Below are 16,254 nucleotides of genomic sequence, written 5' to 3' on the forward strand. Positions count from 1 at the left end.
CTCGTGCCGAAACCGCTCCCATGACTACAGAGAGGGAGGCTCAGAGCAGCTCCAAAATGCTTCAGCTCTAGGAGTCCCTCCTGGATGTTTCTTAGAGCAGACGCTCCACCTAACTTCTGGATGAGACACTCCACCTACTAAGTGATGAGTTGCCCAGCAACTCATCACTTCACCCCTCCTTTTGCTGCCTGGGAACAGGCATACCACATTCAAAGATTTTCATCATTTAAAGACATAGACCAGAACTGGGCATAAGGGCATGGGAAAGGGAGTCTTAAGAACTGTGCCTCCTCTTGCTTCCTTGGCAGACGTACTCCTACAATAATTAATACACGTGCCTACACAATGGGTATGTGTTGAATGAAATCAGCCACCACGCAAAGCAGCACTAAACCTATTGCCCATGGGGCACCTAAAAGCTAAAAGCCCCCCACCCACCCAATATTTTTTTTAAAAACTACACTGGACACACAGTGCAAAAGGGCAAAGGCCTCTCATACTCCAATCAGAGCAATTGAGGATGTCACATGCTTACACCAAAGGGCATACAAAGCTTTTTCATATTTTTTCTGGGTTCTGTTTTTTAACCACTGTTGGGGGTTGGGGCTGGGGGTGGGGTGGGCAGACCAGGCACAGTTTCCAGCTTCATATGGAAGGGGGACAATTTAAGCCATGTAGCCATGTGATGGTTGCGGGGGGTGGTGGTGGTAATTTGTCTCTGCCCTGCCAAAGATGGCTACAGAATGATCTGAAGATATGAGTAAATTTGAGCGTGATGTGCATGCCTCCATTCACATCGTAGCCAATGGTTGCTGGGTGGCTGACACCATGCCCACAGTCTGGCAATGCAAGCAGCAATCCCACAGATGGAGGGATTGAGCCTGGGAGGGATGACTCTAGTCAGGAGGAGGAGATAACAAAATCTCAGAATAGTGTGGGGCACGATTCTCAGCTTCAGTATGTAACCTCAGGTACTGCCTACCCACAATTTGTCATTATGACCAAATTGGCAGAGACATTACCCCAAATTGCAGCTAAGCTTCCTTATCCATGGTTAAATGTGATATGTTAACTGAGCCAAAGAAAAAAGGAAGTGGGATGTATGAGATAAACGAAAAATAGATGCCACATATTAAGGCTAAGGTTGGGTCCTGTTCTGAAGACTCCTTCTCTAATGTATGAGTGTTAGTTTTACTAACTAATCCATGGATGTTTGGTTAACATCATTTGTTGCTCTCACAGAACAAAAGCTGAGATTGATCAAGAAGCACTGATTAGTGGGAACCTTGCTACAGAAGCTAATCTGATCATCCTAGATATGCAAGAGAACATTATCCAGGTGAGAAACTGAATAACTGGCGGCATGCCAGTTCCCCACCCATAGAAGTAAGGAAAATATGATTGAATCTCTGCTGTTTTTATTGTATTACATAACACTTAATTTGTTATAGTTGTGTTTTAAAAGTGTTTTTCAATCTGTTTAATGATCTGTTGCCATCCATGAATGTCAACAGATCACTCACCGATCATCAGTTACAAGTGAGCAACCTGTTTGTTTATTTGAAACATTTAATATACTGCCCACTCCGAAGACTCTGGGCGGTGCACAAAAACATGCAAAGCAAGACAGCATTAAAATGACATTCTAAATTAAAAACTAATTAACTAACAACAAAGAAAAAAACCAAATAGGTAAACTACAGGGCAAAAGCCTGGCGAAAAAGAAAAGTCTTCAATAGAGATTTAAAAATCAATGAGCTAAATGAATCTGAAGGGGAAGGGGAGTTCCAGAGAAATGGGTCTGCAACCAAAAAGGCCCTTTCATGGGTCCTAACACCCCGAACCTCTCAGAAATCAAGGACCGACAGAAGGGCCATCTGAGAAGATCTGACCGGACAGGATGTAACTGGATGGGAGAGGCGGTTCTGTAGGTAGACAGGCGCCAAACCCCGCAAGGCTTTGAAGGTCAAAACCAGGACCTTAAATTGAACTCGGAAGTGAATAGGCAACCAGTGCAATGACTGCAGGAGAGGTGTTACCCTGTCATATTTTCTGGCAGCCACAAGTAGGCGAGCCACTGAATTCGGAACCCGTTGTAGCTTTCCAATCGTCCTCAAAGGTAGCCCTAGATAGAGAGTGTTAAAATAATCTAATCAGGAGACAACAAAGGCATGGATCACTGTCATTAATGCCTGCTGATCAAGGTAAGGGCGTAATTAGCGAATCAGATGAAGCTGGGCAAAAGCACTTCTGCCCCAGTCTCCACCTGCTGTTCAAGCAGGAGGCGCGAGTCCAAAAGTGTTTCTGTTTCGTTTCTGTTTCGGTTATCTGTTTCGTGATCTGTTGCCATCCATAAACCTGGGTGGCAAGTTGCCTTCGATGTCTGTGGCGGGAACACCTCGTCAGTATCCTTCGGAGTTGAGAGATGGTACCCCTCAACATCGAGAATCGACATATCTCTTTCGACATTGATCATAGTTCTCAGGATCGACGATGGAGAGCGGGAGCTTGGGAGCACTATACAACCATTGCCATCAAGATCTCTTATGTCACTCCTAGACCAGTGTTAAGAGTCGAAAGGCAAATTGTTCCCCTGTTATACAATTAGCACCCCCAGTTCTCCCAGTGAGTTTGCTCAGGAGCATAACAGAGTAGGGAATACAAGTCTGTGAGCCTTTCTAAAGGAGAGGGTTTGCTGCAGTTGGATCAGTGTGTTTGCACACTTAAATTTATCCAAAGTGTCTGTGGGCTGTGTAAACGCTCAAAGTTTTCCTAGGAAATTTTCCTACATTTTTTTTGGTATGGACAGATAAGTACCCTGTAGAACAGGCCTGCTCACCATAGGCCCCCCAGCTGTTTTTGGACTACAACTCCCATAATCCTCAGCCACAGTGGCCAATAGCCAGGGGTTATGAGAATTGTAGGCAGGAGGGCCAAAATTGAGCAGCCCTGCGTGTAGAGTCAGAAACTTTAATTTTTATCAGTGGCCTAGTTCTCTTTAAGATAAGTAAAACCATGTCTGGGATTTCTCATTTCAGACTACAGGAGAAGGCTCTTGTGACTGAATGCTTCATAAGGGGAGGGGGGAATCCCTTCACATAGATAACTAGCAGAATGCAAAACCAGACTATTGCACAGAGTTGTGCGATTGTGTTGTTGTCAAAGCTGGAGCTAGTATAGCAATATGTTTAAGCAATGTTTATTAACATCATCCTGAAAGGTCCTAACATTCCTCATCTTGCTCTACTGTAGGCAACTTCAGCTATGGACTGCAGAGAGAACCTCTTGGGAGGTGTGTTGAGGGTCCTAGTAAACTCCCTGGGCTGTGATCAGAGCACTACCTATCTGACTCATTGCTTTGCGTCTCTCCGGGCCCTGATTGTCAAGGTAAACATTTGTCTTATTTTTGTCTTCATCTTCCTTTTTGGGGGTCCTGAAGGGCATATTATCAGAGTTCAAACCTTTCCCTGTGTTCAGAGTACATGGATGCATTTTCATTCAAGTGCTGCAGCCATCAAATACAGTACTATGTACAGAGGTATTTGTGCAGAGGTGCTAAGCAATTGGGTAAGCCCAGTTGTGCTAAGCCCAGAGTTTGAAAATGTTGCTGACAACATACATGAAGTAAAGTTAGATTGATGGTTATTTCTTAGATCATGTTCGTAATAGCAGAGAAAGACATGCCAGCTTGTGAGAGAAAGTCCCAAGTGAACCAAGAAGTTGAAACCCAAAGCAGCATTTTGTGCAATGGTTTGATATGTCACAACAGACTGCTCATTGTCACCCAGGAAAAGCGTAAGAGAAGGGCTTCATTCACTAAATTTGCCACATAGCAAAGGGATGCGTTTCATTGTCAAAAGTAACAGTAGTTCAGAAGAAATAAAAGCCTCTTAAAAAGTTGTGCCAATGCACTTTATATGTATATTTTAAAACTTAGGATGCCCTTTCCAAATAAGTGCCCGTTTGGCTTGATTGACAGCCTTAATTATAGAGCAGTCCCATGGGTAGTTGTGAAAATCATTGCTAAGCTCTTATTTCATGCTATCCATGCAAATATCTTCCTGAAGCAATCAATACTATTGTGACATAGTATCTTCCAGATAAAATGACTTGCCACTGTACATTATGAGGTTACCACTGTGTTCCATACTTAGAGTAATGGCATAGGTCACTGTTCTGCGGCCCACAGGCCAGTCATTTTATGGTTAAACATCAAACTAATTGCAATAAAAATGAAATTTGGTTGTGAAGAAGTGGGGTGGGTTGCCTCAGAGGTGAAGCCCCCTTCCTTGTATGGAAGGTTTGCTTGCCTTAAGATCTTATCATGGCTCTATACAGTTCTTAAGTCTGTTTAGTACTAAAAGAGTTCACTACCTTACCAGACTCAGCCACCAGGTGGTAGTATTCACCTTGGTCAGTTGTCAGTCATATTCCTTGCTCAGGAGCTCTGCAATAAGCTGACCTCTCCTATCTATCATCTTCTTCTTTTATGCCTCTCTGCCTAAGGGGTGTGTGGCCAGCATTTCCTGCTGGGCCTTTCTTCCTGTTTCCTGTTCTTTCTTTTATCCTGAAGCCTACAACTCCTAGGAAGGTACTGAGGTAAAGGCTTTTCTTCTTTAGTTTCTCTGACATTGTTTTTTTGTACTCAGGAAGGTATCTCAAGAAACATATCCAAAATCTGAGTGGGGTATTTATGGAGGCGGTACTTTTTTGGGCCCCGACCATTGGTTTTTACTCAAAGTGATATTAACTTTGAAAAATGCACATATTTGGTCCTCTGTTGCTCCAGTTTTTTTAAAATTTACTTGCCTAGCCTAAATTTTACCTCAAATTAAAGGTAAAAGAAAAAGTCATTGATTATATTCTTAAGCTAAGATAGTATCTCAGATAGTTTACACTAAGAATATGCAAAAAATATCCAGTAAGTGTTTAAATGAATAAGGTCCCATTCAGTGTCTCCTTCAGCCACTTACAGCCATGTGTACTGACCAGGAGGCTTTACACACAGGGCTTTTACTTTGAATCTCCTCCGGAATGGAATGTGCCAGTCCACATATTAGCTGCATTTACCCTGAAGTAGCCGTGGGCTATCAGGAACCAGTACCGATGAGACTCTGTTTTCCCCCGAATCAAGGCTGCACATTCTGGCTTAGCCTGAAGTATGTCCGGCTTTAAAAAAATTCTCTAGTTGTAGTGGCTTTGGCGGGGGGGGGGGGGGGGGTTGGAATGGAGGCTTCTGTTATGGCCTGCCACTTTCCCCTTGGAGTGTGGAGTGGCCATGCCACTAATTTGGCGTTTTTCAAAACTCAATGAAGGAAAGTTTGCATAGGCTTTAGATATGCGGAATGGATGTAACCTGAGCCTTTTTGTCTAAGCTGATTCCATTAGCCTGCAATTTTCTTCATGACAGAGAAAAAGCTCTTATTTCTGCTTTAAACTTCTCTGTCTCTTAAATCGTCTGGGGTGTGTGTGTTTGTGTGGGGGGGACGGGACATGAGGTGATGAAGGCAATCACTCACAAAGGCAAGGTTAAGCATTCTGCTATTTGATCCAACTTTTGGCAACTTGTCATACCAGTCTTCCATTCCTCCTTAGCTCAAACTAACAACAACAAAAACGCTCTCTCACCTCCTTCTCTCTGTGATGTGATTTGTGATTAGTTGGAGGAAAAACCCAGAGCAAACTGGTGAGAACACACAGGAAAAAGATCTGCCAGGGATTGTGAACAGGAGCCAACCTTATGTGAACTGTCCATTTAACCCCCCCAAATAAACATCTTGCAAATCTGCTGCAAAGCAGATTCGCTCTTCAGATACTCTGCCGCATGAAGGCATGTGTGAATAACTCCCAGGAAGTGTTGTTGCTGGTGGCAGCAGCAGGAGAGTGGGAGGTGAGAGTGGCAAGTCAGGGGCTGGCAGGGGCACCAAGGGGGCTAGCGCTTGTCAGAGTGCACAGTGGTGGTGGGTGAATGGGGCCTTGGCAGGTGGGGAGCTTGGCAGGATGGTGGGTAGGCAGGGGCAGGTCTGGAAAATTTGGCAAGGCTTCTGCACCCCAAAAGAGGAGACTGTGTTAGACAGTAGGAGCCAGCCTAACTGCTATGAATGTAGAGAAATACCTGAGAATGGGAAGGTTTGGAGATTACAATGGCTGGGCAGAGGTCCCCAGTGGCCGTGGGTGGGACTTTGACTTGCGCAGTTCTTTGTCCTTCCACTTCTCTGCCTTTCCCTAATCTTTCCATCCTATTTTCCTGCCCCAAAGCCTAGAAGACTTTTGAATAACTGGATCTTACAAGCAGAATATCATGCAAAATAAGATTCAGCTCTGTTTAATTTACATAATGACTTTATGGAAGGTTTAACCAGGGAGGTTTATATGGAGGCAGATCATACGTTCTGCAACAAATACATGATTGTTGTCCAGAATGAGGTGTCTGCTTATTTGGCCATGCTACTCTGGTGCAGAATGTTCAGGGGCCCAGCTGTAATCTTGCCATAAACGCAGCAGCATCTCTTGGGTAACCTTAATCAAGATGGGCAGTTGGACAGTAGAAATCTGTTGTACAAGGGTGCAGAGATTTGGTGCGGTCGCCTCAGGGTGAAGAAAGGAGAGGCAGTTTTTTTAAATAGCTGTTGCTAGTTCTCACCAGGTATACAAATGATCTTGTCTTCGACACCACATTTCAATATGTTCTTCTGCTTCTTTTAGTTTGGAGACGTGCTGTTTGAAGAGGAAGTGGAGCAATGTGCTGACCTATGTCAAAGAGTCCTGCAGCAATGCAGTAGCGGTATTGATGCCACTCGGATTCAAGCCTGCGCTACCCTCTATCTCCTCATGAGATACAGTTTCAGCTCCAGCAGTGTAAGATAATGAATACTACAATTGGTACCACTCATAACCTGAACCAGTCTGGATGTACACTTTGTTTCCCCCCAGAAGAATTACAGGTCATTCATCTTCACAGTCTCTGATTCATGTAATTTCTATTTGTAGCCATTCTTCCTTCTAGCTGCAAATGGCCTTCCCATACTCCTTTGCCAGTGCCTAATGGAGTTTGGAGCCTACGGCATATCAAAAGGATACATTGACCAATTATTTTTGCTCTGGATGTATAGAATTTGCAACTCTGAATCCCTGACCGAACAATGAAATATTTAAAATCTAAAAGAGTTAGTATGCCAGCCATCAAAAATTATTTAATTTGAAATTTAGAATTAGAAAATAGTGAAGGGGCGAATAATAAAAATCGGACTAGTGTTTTTTTTTGTTTGATTGATAAAATGTTATATTTAAATGGTGTAACTCCATCTTATTCTATTATTATTCTTAGTGGTATCTAGCTCCTCTTTTTCGTGGTCCCCTGTGCATTCAGCCCAAAGGCCATGCAGTTGACCCTTCGGGAAACGTCCTTCAGCATTAAGGTTTTGCTCTGACATCACACTAATGCTGACAGCATGACTGTTAGGGAAGGGTGATTAAAGCATTAGCACCTTGGTTCCTTTCCAACTGCCAGAGTAGCAGTACCGGGTGGACTTGGCTCCTTTTTGGAGACTCGTTATCTGCGGGAAAAGAACAGTGAGAACATATGTAGATACTCTTTTCTGGTTTGGAGTGTAACTCTTCCTACAGCTTTGCTTTTTCTTGTTCTTATGGACTCTAAAAAGGCTTTTTAAAAAAAAATGTAGGTCCTGTGAGGTAAAGATCCCTTCTACTGATAGGCACGATCTTTGTTTGTTCTGCCTAGGAAAGGATCCATGGCTTGGGATTAACGCGTGTAAGATTTGCTTGTGTTTTTCAAAGCAAACTTGGAAAATTTAGGAGTTATGGTTGTGGGTGGCAAACTCAATAGCCCTAATCAGACAAGTGCCTCTCATGATTACAGCATCAAAAGCGGGTAGGAAGTCCCACCCTGGTGCTGTCACTCCCTCCCTCTCCTTAGCTGCTTATGGTTACAGTGGCATTTGTGTGCACAGAGAAACGCCGTACCCATGAGGGCAGGTGCATCTGTGATTTCAGTTGGACTTCTGTTGAGTAATTTAGTCAGGAAATCAGTCATTGAGTTAAATGGGACTTTACGTAAGCATGCATAGGATTACATCCTGATTCTGAAAGGGCGGCTTCACACATAATGGTGACAAGTAAGTATTGAAGAGCCACTAGTTCTCACCTAGTATGCACTTCTGCTACTGCCATTGCTTCCGTGCAATCTGTATTCTCCAATGTCAGGTGGAGAATGTTGGTAACCCACCAAAGCCCAACTTTGTCAAACTGACTTCAAATGTCTGGTTCCGAATGTCAGGCTGAGGTGGGTTACCGACATTCTACGCCTGACATTGGAGGGTACAGACGTCACAGAAGTGGTGGCGGTAATGGGAGCGCACACTGAGCAGAAACTGGTGGCTCTTCTGTACTTGCTTGTTGCTGTTACGTGTGAAGTTGCCTTTAATTCCAAAGGTTATAACAAATTCTATCTAAGACTGTTGGAAAGATGTGAACATTTAAACCTCATGAACATGGAAGCTCACAGCCTGCTGCTAATGAAACATCAGAGCATGGACTTGCATAATCTAATGCTCTCTTCTTCTGCCCTGTAAAAGAATTTTGCAAGAGTGAAAATGCAGGTGACAATGTCACTGGCTTCTCTGGTTGGTAAAACATCGGATTTCAACGAGGAGTATCTCAGAAGGTCATTACGAACCATTTTGGCATATGCAGAGGAAGATGTGGAAATGCAGCCATCTGCCTTCCCAGCACAGGTAATGGCATTTTGTTTGTCCTGGTGTTTTAGGGTACATTCACACATTATATTTGTACATAACTTATTGGCCAAAACCTAAGTATTGTATATTCACAAAAAACTGTTGGTACAAGTCATATAATGTGAACTGCATGTGTAGGCATGCATGTGAGAAAGCAAGTCTCACATGCTGTCTTCCCTATAATCTTTCTTTAAAAATTTAGCCTTTCTCATCTTCAGTGCAATAAAGAGAAACCACCTTCAATACAAATCACACACAACCAGTAGAACAGTCTGGAAACCCATTTGGTATCTTAAGCTAGCCCAATGGAGAAGCACAAATGTGCTGTGTTGTTTGCCAAGAGGTTGTAATTGAAGAATAGCAGGAATAGAACCTTTGAGAGGCATCTCAGCTCCAGGCAGCCCTGGATGAATCTGATTACTTGGATCCTATCCAGTCTGGCTTCTGGCCTGGATACAGGCCAGAAACCGCCTTGGTTACCCTGGTGGATGACCTACGCTGGGAGACAGACAGAGTGAGTGTGACTGTTGATTCTCCTGGACCTCTGAGTGGCTTTCAGTACCATTGACCATGGTATTCTTCTGGGTGGTCTCTCTGGTTTGGGATTTGCGGGCAGGGTTATACAGTAGCTCCGCTTCTGCCTGGAGGGATGTACTCAGAAGGTGGTCTTGGGGGATGCTTGTTCCATCCCTTGGACTTTGGCCTATGGGGCACCACAGAGATCTATACTGTCTCCTATGCTGTTTAATATCTACATGAAACCTATGAGAGAGGTCATTTGTTGTTGTGGGCTGTGGTGTCATCAATATGGTGATGACACTTAGCTCTGCCTATCTTTTAAGTCAGCAGACACCAGGGAGGCAGTGGATGCTCTGAACTGGGGTTTGGAGACTGTTCTGGACTAAGGATGTGCATGCACTGAAATTCAAGCACTGTTTTAGCACCACGGGAAGGGGAGCGGGAGCTTTAAGAAAGAGGAGAGCAGGTTCTTAGCTGCTCTCCGCCACCCCATGCAGCTTTCTGCTGGGGCAGCACTCATCTCAAGCACCTGTGTGAGGCACCAGAATGTACACAGTGTCCACACATGTGGTTCGTGCATACCCTTATTCTGGACTGGATGGGGGCAAACAAGCTGAAACCTAATCCAGATAAGACAGAAAAGCTCTGGGTTAGTAAATGACCATTTGAGTAATGAGGTAAATCTAGTCTTGGAGAGGGTCACACTCCTTCTGAAAGAAAGGTCTGCAGCTTGGGAGTGTTTCTGGACCCAATGCTGTCCTTGGAGGCCTAGGTGGTGGCATTGTGCAGAGGTGCTTTTTACCAGTTATGGCTGATGCACCAGCTGCAACCCTACTTGGAGAAGTCAGACATTACCTCAGTCACTCATACTTTGGTAGCGTCCAGATTTGACTGCTGCAATGCGCTCTACATGGGTTGCACTTGAAGATGGTTCAGAAGCTTCAGCTGGTCCAGAATGCTGTTGCAGGGATGCTCAAGTTGCTTCATAGGTGTCACACCCATCCTGTGGCAGCTTCATTGGTTACCAGTCTGCTTCTGGACTATATTCAAGGTGTTGGTCTTGAACTTTATAGCTCTACATGGCTTGGGGCTGGGGTACCTGTCAGACCTCATTCGCCCATATGAACCTGCCAGGACCCTCTGCTTGATATCTCAGGCCCTGCTCATGGCCTCACCATTAATAGAGGTTCAGTTGGCGGGGACTAGAGACAGGGCCTTTTTGGTCATGGGCCCCCAGAAAAGCTTTGCCATGCTCCCTCCCTCAGTGTTTTTTTAAAAACAATTTAAAACACATCTTTTTAAACAGGCTTTTAAATGTTTTATCTGCTGCTTATATCTGGTAGGGGTTTTTAAGGGCTTTTTTGTTTTCAGTTTTTAGCTTTCTATTAATAACTTTAATTCAAAACTTTTAAAATTTGTAATTTTAAATTTGGTTTTAGCCTGGTCTTTTAGCTTGTTTAACGTTATTAATCTTTTACTTTAGATTGTATCTGTTTTGTTGATGATGTGAACTGCCCTCGACATGAATAATCTAGCCTTAGAACCTTCGAGATAATCCTAAGATTATAAACCAAGATTTTATTTCTGCCATATGCTTTCCCAGGCAGACAAAAGACTGAATGTGCACAAATATTTTTGTGTGTGGTGTTGATAATTAATAAACAGAAATATAATGTGATTATGGAAGCACGTATGTAGGTCATGGAATCCAGGATCACACCGTTGTGATTAAAAACTATGAGTCATCTGTATCTATCTCTGTGACACAACTACTTTCAAAGTACTAGGACTGGAAGAAGATATGAAATCAAACAGAGCATCAGTTATATTTTCTGTAATGTGATCTACCTGACTGAATACAAATAACCAGGATACATTATTCAGTACGTGACTAAGACAACAAGTAACTGCAATTATAACTGCAAGTCTGCAATTATAACAACAACAAAAATTAGACCAACCAATAGCCAAAAATTTTAACACTGGCAAACACTATCTGATTTGTCAGTCACTGCAACAGAGATGCCATCAGATGTAATGAAACTGGAAGCAATAGAGAGCTTTGGAATCCATGCTTTCGGGACACTAGCCAGGAGGCCTCCACCTCAAAAACAACACATGGCATGAGTGCAGCAGCCAATCCTAACTGCTCAGCATTCCATCATGGGCATTCTATAATTCTTACTGCAGCTACTGTACCTTTCATATAACATCAGAGCAACTGAAGAAGGTGGAAGCCAAAACATCTTGGACATTATATTTCTGTTTGTTCATCAGGAGGAGAGTGAGTTTTCAACTACCCAAAAAATGTCCCTGAGGGTTGTGCAGCCCTCAAAGACGTATTTTTGGGTGACATAGCATGCTTCTAGAGGAGGGGGAGGTGGTTGGAATCACACACACACTAGTGGTGCATTACATTGGTGCTTCTGCTGTAGCTTTGTTAGTCTAGATGTCAGCTCTATGATCTCGACATTCTACAGGGTCCTTGAAGCTCTCAGGGCTCTGAGGGCTTGGTTTAAAATATACTTTTTATTTTAATTTATAGACTTTTATTTTTGTATATCTAAGGATTCCCCCAAGTATGTAAAACTACTTCCTTCTTCATGGGTGACCCTATTTTACTTGCAAACTGACAGAGGCACTTGATCACCTGAGTTCATTGTTGCAGGGAATGGTCACCTCTCTTCAAAAAAACCCCTATAATTATGATAAACACTCCAGAAAACACATATTATGATACAATGCCATGTGCTCAAAACATCAACATCAACCACATTTATGCAGATGAGCATAATTTCTGTTTCAAAACCATATACCAAATTCTATTCTGAATGTGTCTGTTGAAGTCCCCATTATGACTGTGTATGACCATCTTCCTTTGTGCATCAATGATATGTTAATTTTAATGAGGGCACATGAAAAAGCTAGAGTTTTTCCCCCTGTTTGTTTAGGTGCAAGAGTTATTGAGTAATCTGAACAGCATCTTATCAGACACAGTGAAAATGCGAGAATTTCAGGAAGACCCAGAGATGCTCATGGACCTCATGTACAGGTGCAAATCTCTTACTATTTCTCTTGGTCAATTTAAAATAAATGAGTCAGAATCTTGGAGGTTTAAATTGGTCTTCAGCAAAATATTTTGTGTGTAATTAACATCGCATTGAGGGCATATATGCAAAACATGTGTATATCAGTTCAAATGTCATGGCTTTCCACCAAAAAATACTTGAAATTGTAATTTTATTTGAGGTGCTGCAGATTCTGCTAGAGATCCTTTCTCCTGCCCACAGGACTACAGTTTCCTGGGTTCCTTGGAAATAACCATAGGGGCTACTGTCAGAGGTGCACCTAGGTAATTTTGGAGCCTGGTAATTAAAGGCCTTTGGAGCCCACCCTCCCACCCTCCCCCACTGCAAGTTAAGCATCTTTTTTAACACATAGGTTTTTGAGGGCACAAACCACACCACTCAGGACAGACTAAAGCGGATTTGGGGGCCCCCAGGGGATGTGGAGGCCTTGAACTGCCCCAAAGTCTAGGGGTAAGAGCACCTCTGGCTACTGTTAAGCAAGTTTACATCTGTGGTAATGGTAACCATGTCCTTAGGACCTAAGCGGACAATGAGGTTGTTCACACAACCAATGCCAGGGTGGGGAGGACAGATGCACGGGCAGGGGGGAAGGCAGGGTTCAACCTACCTTCCCCCAGACTATCAATGTTTGTGTCTTTGGTGTGCAAGCTTTGCACCCTCACAACCTGAGCTGCCAGGATCAGCACGGATCACTATCTGCACTACTCCCAGCAGTGTGGATCAACAGAGGCCAGGACTCATTTTCTCTGCCTCTGGATATCCCACACGTCGCCACGCAAGAAGCACAGTGCCTTGGGGGAATTTCCTCAGACGGGTGCTCTAAATGCCCATCTCTGTGCCTCTGTGTCTCTGTGCCTCCTTGCAGCCTGAGGAGACACACAATTCCAGCAGCCAGGTTAAGGGATTACTTGCTCCCTTAACCTCTGCTAAGAGCTGGGCTAGGAAGTGGGGTTAGGTGGGTGGAACACCAGCATCCGCATGGATCCTGGCACCCCAAGCAGCCTAGCCTAGCCTAGGTTACCCTAGCCTGGGCTAGGCTACTCATGAGAGCAGCCTCATTATTTTGCAAGGGTGGAAATCAACATGGTAATAATGGGAGCAAATCTCAAGGGGATTCCAGTCCTCTTTACCAAGGATACAGCTGAATTTTAAGGGCCCATTAAATGTTACCTGGCCTATATGGGACTGCTTTTTAATGAGTAGCATGTGAGCAGCTCAGGTTCTATTTAAAGGACCCCTTAGGTCTGGGCTGTACAAAATGTATGTGTATGTGGGATCTTCTTGCCTTTGCAATTTGCCTCCCCACCCCACTTCATTCTAGAAATGAAATAATAGGGTCAGTGACATCCTCTGTTTATACAGAGAAACACAAAACAACCTGAATCTAACATTATGCTGTACCACTTTTAGTGGAGGAGAGGAGAATAATAATTAATAAACAACTTTATTTGTTAGCCGCCCCATAACACATTGTTTTCTGAGCAGCTCACAACAAAGGATTAAAACATACAATAAAAACACACAAGACATTAAATTATAACAGACAAAAAAGGAGGAAAGAAAATACAGAATAGAATATAAAGCAACTTAAAAATTCATTTTAAAATTAGTTAAAAATCAAATCAAATCTGAAAACCAAAATTTAACAGGCCTGGGTGAACAAAAAGGTCTTTACCTGGCATCTAAAAGGTGACGAAGCCAGGCAAACCTCACTGGGGAGGCTATTCTATAAATGGGGTACAACCACTGAAAAGGCCCTCTCTCTGGTAGTGACCCACCTCACCTCATTTGCCAGGGGCACCTGGAAGAGGGCCTCCGAAGAGGTTCAGGTATGGACATATTGAGCAAGACGCTCTCTCGGGTAACCTGGTCCCAAGCCTTTATTTATTTATATATTTATTGCATTTCTAGACCACCCCATCCAAAGGCTCTGGGCAATTCACAACAAATTAAAAAAACATTAAAAAAACAAACACCATTTAAAAACACGCTGCTTAAAACAATATAAAAAGAATTTTAAAACTTTTCAGTTTTAATTCAGAGCCATTTAAAACCAATTAAAATATTTAAAAACAATTCAAAAACCTTGGAAGGCCAGGCCAAGCAAGTAAGTTTGTAGGGCTCTCTTAAAGGCCAACAATGAGCCTAAATTATGGATATCTGCTGGGTGTGCATTCGATAGGCCAGGAGCAGCTACAGAGAAGGCCCGGCTCCAAGTTGCCACCAGATATTCTGGTAGTAACTGGAGAAGGACCTCTCCAGATAACCTCAACGTGCTATGGGGATCATACATAAGAAGGCGTTCTCTAAGGTAGCCCGGACCCAAGCCATTTGGTCTTTAAAGGTTAAAATCAGCATTTTGAATTGGGCCCAGAAATGGACTGGGAGCCAGTTCAGCCGATGAAGCACTGGCGTAATATAATCAAAGCATCCAGTCCCAGTTAATCTTGCAGCCCTATTTTGTACCAGCTTCCAGACCATTTTCAAAGGCAGCCCCACATACAATGCATTGCAGTAATCTAAGCGAGAGGTTAGCATGAGTAACTGTAGCCAAACTATCTCTGTCCAGATAAGGTTGCAGTTGGCTTATCAGCCGAAGCTGATAAAAGGCACTCCGAGCCACAGAGACCACTTGAGCCTCTAGTGACAGTGCTGGATCAATGAACATTCGCAAAGTGCCAACCCAGCCCTTCGGGGCGTTGCAGCCCGATCTAGAACATGCTGAACATAATTCACCTGGGCAGAGGAACCACCGACCAACAGTACTTCTGTCTTGTCTGGATTGAGTTTCAGCTTATTCACCTGCATCCAAGTACCGATTCAGGACAGTCACTGCTTCACCTGTGTCTGATGAAAATGAGAGATCTGCATATTGCTGACACCTCAGGCCAAATCTTTGGATGACCTCTCCCAGCGGTTTCACATAGATGTTGAACAAATAGGGGAAAGAATGGAACCTTGCAGAACCCCAAGCATGACTGCCAAGGGGTTGAGTAGTAGCCCTCCAGAACCACCTCTTGGGAACGGGCCTTATGGTAGGAGTGGAACCACCTCCAAACAGTGCCTCCCACACTCAACTTGGCTAGACTATCCAAAAAGATACCATGGTAAATGGTATCGAAAGCCACTGAGAGATCCAAGAGAATTGACAGGGTTGTACTCCCCTTGCCTTTCTCAAAGCATAGGTCATCCCACAGGGCTATTACAGCAGTTTCTGTTCCAAAGCTGGGCCTGAAGCCTGATTGAAATGGATCTAGATAGTCTGTTTCCTCCAAGAGTGGAAACTGGAGGACTGGTCAGCCACTACATGCTCAAGCACTTGCCCAGGAGAAATGGCCGCTGAGACTTACCCTTTTGACACCTCACCATGAGGTTTTTAGATGTCTGTAACTAGATAATCAGCTGCTGTCACCACCTGAGGAAACTTTCAGCACTCACCCTGAGCCTTCAAGGATCTCAGGATAGCTGTGTTGTCTTGGCAGAACATAACATTCCTTCTATCTTCACGTGGGAATTGACAGTAAATGTTGCCACCCAGGATAAACAACGACCAAGGATTTATTCTTGTTTAAAATAAATATAACACAGAGCTACAATAATGCATATCTTCTAACCAGTAACAGTTTTGCTTCAACTGACTTTAACTGTCAGGGATTCCTTCTCCCAATCTGCATATAGAATCCCCACCTCCCAATCACCACAGTGCTTTTGCTGCCTCTCCTACATTCAGTACAAAACCTCCAGTATAACTTCATCACAGTATAACTTTATAACTTCATACTGTATATACAAGCAAATATTTTCTAATTGTAATCCATTTCATCACACCATTTTATCATGTTGATTTTCTCACTGGCAAAGTAAATGCCTTACTTGCCAAACAGTCATTC

General features: G+C 43.5%; 1 protein-coding gene and 1 long non-coding RNA gene across 6 annotated transcripts in view; one reads left to right on the forward strand and one right to left on the reverse strand.

The window, feature by feature from the left end:
- DOCK8 (dedicator of cytokinesis 8) overlaps nt 1-16,254 on the forward strand; it is a 183,926-nt gene that overhangs the window by 135,560 nt on the left and 32,112 nt on the right. For all 5 annotated transcript variants that reach the window (XM_053292960.1, XM_053292963.1, XM_053292965.1 and 2 more), the window contains 5 exons: nt 1,243-1,339; nt 3,253-3,387; nt 6,706-6,858; nt 8,595-8,753; nt 12,227-12,327. In XM_053292960.1, the coding sequence (XP_053148935.1) occupies nt 1,243-1,339; nt 3,253-3,387; nt 6,706-6,858; nt 8,595-8,753; nt 12,227-12,327 (645 nt within the window). The remainder of the gene's footprint in view (nt 1-1,242; nt 1,340-3,252; nt 3,388-6,705; nt 6,859-8,594; nt 8,754-12,226; nt 12,328-16,254) is intronic.
- LOC128343607 (uncharacterized) lies at nt 6,907-16,015 on the reverse strand. The gene is made up of 3 exons (XR_008315605.1): nt 15,715-16,015; nt 15,101-15,211; nt 6,907-7,556 (listed from the first exon to the last, which is right to left on the reverse strand). It is a non-coding gene; the product is annotated as an uncharacterized LOC128343607 (long non-coding RNA).

The sequence above is a fragment of the Hemicordylus capensis genome, chromosome 2 (assembly GCF_027244095.1).
Source record: "Hemicordylus capensis ecotype Gifberg chromosome 2, rHemCap1.1.pri, whole genome shotgun sequence".
Lineage (NCBI taxonomy): Eukaryota > Metazoa > Chordata > Lepidosauria > Squamata > Cordylidae > Hemicordylus > Hemicordylus capensis.